Genomic DNA, 3,679 nt, shown 5'->3' with positions numbered 1-3,679 from the left:
CCCAGCAAGGGTGGCGGGAGCAGGGTGTCCCCAGCGCGCACCCAGAAGCCAGCTGGCCCATCTTCAGGGGCCCTGGGGTGCTGCGTGCCTTGTCCTGTGTGAGGGGGTCAGTAACCGCTCAGAGCCCCGGGGCCGAGGGCCTGGCCGGGGCACAGACCAGCGCTGGCCAGAGTCCCTGGCCCGGCCCGTGGGATCGCTATCCAACGCCTGGCCCGTGAGCTCTCCGGGACACGCTGGACTGGGGTGGCATCTTCATCTTCTTGTGTCCTTATAATAGTCAGTCGTAGATGCTCCAGGAGAAAAGATGTAAAGGCCAACTGAAACCCCCTTACAGAGATTAACTGCAAGTGTGAGCAATTTTGAGCCTGTTCTCTGAGTAGGCGGAGAAAGTTCCTAGAGAATTTGGGTTATTATAGAGAAGAAGTAGCAGTAACTTTGGAAGAACTCCTACATTAAAAAATTGAAAGGTTCTCTCCTGATTTGCTGTTTGAGAAGTGTATGGTAATTTAATGATTGAATTTGCATTAATGCTAAGTCACACGTTATTCCTTAGCACTTTGTCCGAAAAGAAGAAATAACACTAACAGCAGCAATATAGCAGATTGCCTCTCCTCCAGTCTGGTTATGCAGTAACAATGGAGACTTCTGATGAAGAAAACTTCGGTGTAGCTGTGTGAGTACATCACATTCTGTGTCAGATTTTCAACAGTTAGTTAGTTAACGATTTCCTAGTTAAAATATTTTAATAGGAATATAATTACAGGAATGAATTTACACCACACTGATTAGCAGATTCTGTCTCTTAGGAGAACAAGGGCACAGAACACAAAGCTCCAGGAGGGAATAACATCAGTTCAGAGTTTAGGTGAAGTCAAACTGAATATAACTGCAATGAGTGTAGCGCCAGGTAGCCCTGGCTGAGATCAAAATAAGCACTGTAAGGCTGAAAATTTTTTTTGTGTGTTTGTTTTAAGTTCAAAATTTCTCCTTTTCAAGAGCATATGTTGTCTTATATCGCGGATTCTAAGAGGAGACTATTCCTCTGTGTTTGAATGCGCTCCTTCTAGACACGTGAGACCTCTTACAGGTGGCCTGAATCAAATTTTACACTGGTAGATGCTAGGACGCTGTTCCGTTCCACATCTGTCTGGCATACTCTTCTCCTAAAGCTTGTGGCAGAAGGGGACGTGTGCCTGTGCCGCTGTCGCTCTAGTTCATAGATTTAGTTCTTTCAGTCTACAGACCATCACAAATGGCCGTGTGCCTGGGCTTCTTCAGCAGCACGGGTTGTGCTGGCCTAGACTAGACGTGGTGAGGCGACAAAGGCTTAAACCACAAGATTTGTGAGCGCGTGTTTCTTCAGGTGTGCGGATGCGGGTGTGGTGTATAGTGAGATGGAATCACTGCTATTTTGGAACAGTTGAAATTCCATGATTTGTCTCACAAGCTTAAACTGGGGTTTAAATAAATACTTCAAATTTTCTGTTGCTGTTAGAATAAGCTATAAAACCAATAATAGCACTGTTTTGGAGGGGAAAAAAAGGAGTGGAAGTTACCCATAGCAAAGTCTCCTGTCTTTGCATGTAAATGGAGAGCGATGAGCCCTATTGCCTGAGTGTGATGCTCAGGGTAGGTAATGCTTCGACTGTGCTGTGCAGCTCCTCTCCTTGTGGTGTCCTGCCCTCTGGTGAAAGAGCGCGCTTTTCCAGTCCCTTGGCTTGGCTTTGCTCGTCTCCCAAGGCTTAACAGATCAGAAATGTTGCTAGAACATCACTTGGTGATTGGGCGCCTTTTTAAATCAAATATCTCTTCATTTTTCCTGGTCAGAATGAGCCCTATGGCTCATTATAGTTAAACTGTCCATTAAACTGTTGTTGGATTAATTTCACTGGACTACTGTTCAGCAGCAAAATAACTTTAATGAGTTTTTTAAAACTTAGTCTGAAAGAGGGTTCTGCTCTGTTTACTAGTGAGAGAGAAATAGAGAGACATTTAATTTTAATTTAATTTAAATGGTGCTTTTGGTGATCAAAGCTAACTTTATTTTCTTAAAGACAAATGTCCTATGAGGCTTGTGTCCCTCATGTGTGAGAAAAGCCTGTCTTTCATCTCCTGGAGAATATAGGAAGAGTTCATCCCCTGCTAAAGACAAGCTCTGAATGCCAAGGCCAAGGGGATCCTGTGGATTTTCTAATGTGTCTGAACAAGCTGCACAATAATAGATTTAGCAGAGGGATCCAGAGTCCTGAAATGCTGGTACCAAAGGTTTCTTCCCTGGATGACTTCAGATCCATAATGGTGTTTAATATTTGCTCATGATCGAATGGCCTTAGGAGATTATGCCATTTATTTGTAGCATGCAGGGATGTTTCTTGCATAAGAAAAATATTTAAGTTTCTTCAGTTGTATAATATTGTGTATACGTTGAGTTTAAGTGGATCCACAAGACCAAGTATTTCAAAATATTCTCTAGAGTGTCTGGAGTTCTACGATCGCCATGTAGAGTTACGCAGGGAAGAGAGCAGAAGGGAAGCTTGTGGTAGCAGCTGGGATTTGTGGGTTGGAAAATGCTTGATTTGCTGTTCGAATTACACTCTTTACATCCTTCTGCACCAGGACTGGAATTACCTTGATAGTAATGCCAGTAAAACAACATTTTTTTTTTTTTCAATTAGGCACCTTACTGGGGGGGGAAATACAGTAAAGGCCTGATGAGAATCCCCATGAAGCAGTCCTATCGTCAGCGTCGTGGATTATTTTGTAGGTTGAAACTAGGAAATTATTCACTTATCTTGTAATTACTGGGCTTATTTGTGCTTAGGCTTTTGTTAACACTTTTTAATTTTGTTATTTCTGCTGTGGCTGAAACATAAATTCACGTGGTACCGTTTTCCTTTGCTTTCAGCTCCTCCCCTTCTGACGCAGAGTTTGATGCAGTTGTTGGGTATCTGGAGGATATTATAATGGGTAAGCTCTGCAAGTAGCTATAGACAGCAAGATGAGTGCTAAACATATTGCAGGCTGCTGTTCTGTTAGCAGACATACAGAGCCAAAATAGCCCCTGCCTGCTTCATGGAAGCTTTCCTGCCTTTGTTCCCGTGGCCCCTAACCTGGTAGTGTAGTAAAAATATACACAAACATCTTTTGTGTGCCGCTTGCACAACAGTGTGCTCACGAGTCTTGAAAATTATTCTCTGCACCACTGCAACATGCTCCTTCCTAAATAAACAGTAGAGGCACCTGTAAATCTCACGTAGAAGTCAAAGCTTTCTGGAATTTTCATACCCTTTTATAAAGGGGATGGAAGAGACTGTGAGAGGTAGCTGGGGAAGGGAAGGCTCTGCCTAAACCTCTCCTAACGCGTTTGTCAGGATTGTTCTTAGAAGCTGCTATGGTTTGTCCAGGCAATTTGCTGTAGTGCCTAGCTGTTGCTGCTGCAGGCAGCCTTTCATAATCTGTAATATGAAGTGCCTGTGCTGCAGTTTAAGCATGTTGTTCCTTGTCCCGTCTCTGCTGAGCACAAAGAACGCTTTATTTCCTCTGTCTGCGGCAGCATTGCGTAACTGGAGATGGGTGTCACCATGTCTTGCCACTTTTCACTTTTTGAGACTATCCTTCTGAGTTGATTTTGTGGCACGTAGCTTGCACGCATGCATCCAGTGGTAACGTGGCAGGACCT

General features: G+C 43.8%; 1 protein-coding gene across 4 annotated transcripts in view; it reads left to right on the top strand.

Moving 5' to 3' along the window:
• Window positions 1–563: 563 nt before the first annotated feature.
• ARL2BP (ADP-ribosylation factor-like 2 binding protein) overlaps window positions 564–3,679 on the top strand; it is a 7,583-nt gene continuing 4,467 nt past the window's right edge. For all 4 annotated transcript variants that reach the window (XM_009319817.1, XM_009319794.1, XM_009319802.1 and 1 more), the window contains exons 1-2: window positions 564–673; window positions 2,906–2,967. In XM_009319817.1, coding sequence (XP_009318092.1) covers window positions 636–673; window positions 2,906–2,967 — 100 coding nt within the window. In that variant the 5' untranslated portion in view covers window positions 564–635. The remainder of the gene's footprint in view (window positions 674–2,905; window positions 2,968–3,679) is intronic.

Source organism: Pygoscelis adeliae, unplaced genomic scaffold (assembly GCF_000699105.1).
Source record: "Pygoscelis adeliae isolate BGI_AS28 unplaced genomic scaffold, ASM69910v1 Scaffold390, whole genome shotgun sequence".
Classification (NCBI taxonomy): domain Eukaryota; kingdom Metazoa; phylum Chordata; class Aves; order Sphenisciformes; family Spheniscidae; genus Pygoscelis; species Pygoscelis adeliae.
This window is presented reverse-complemented; position numbering and strand designations above follow the sequence as displayed.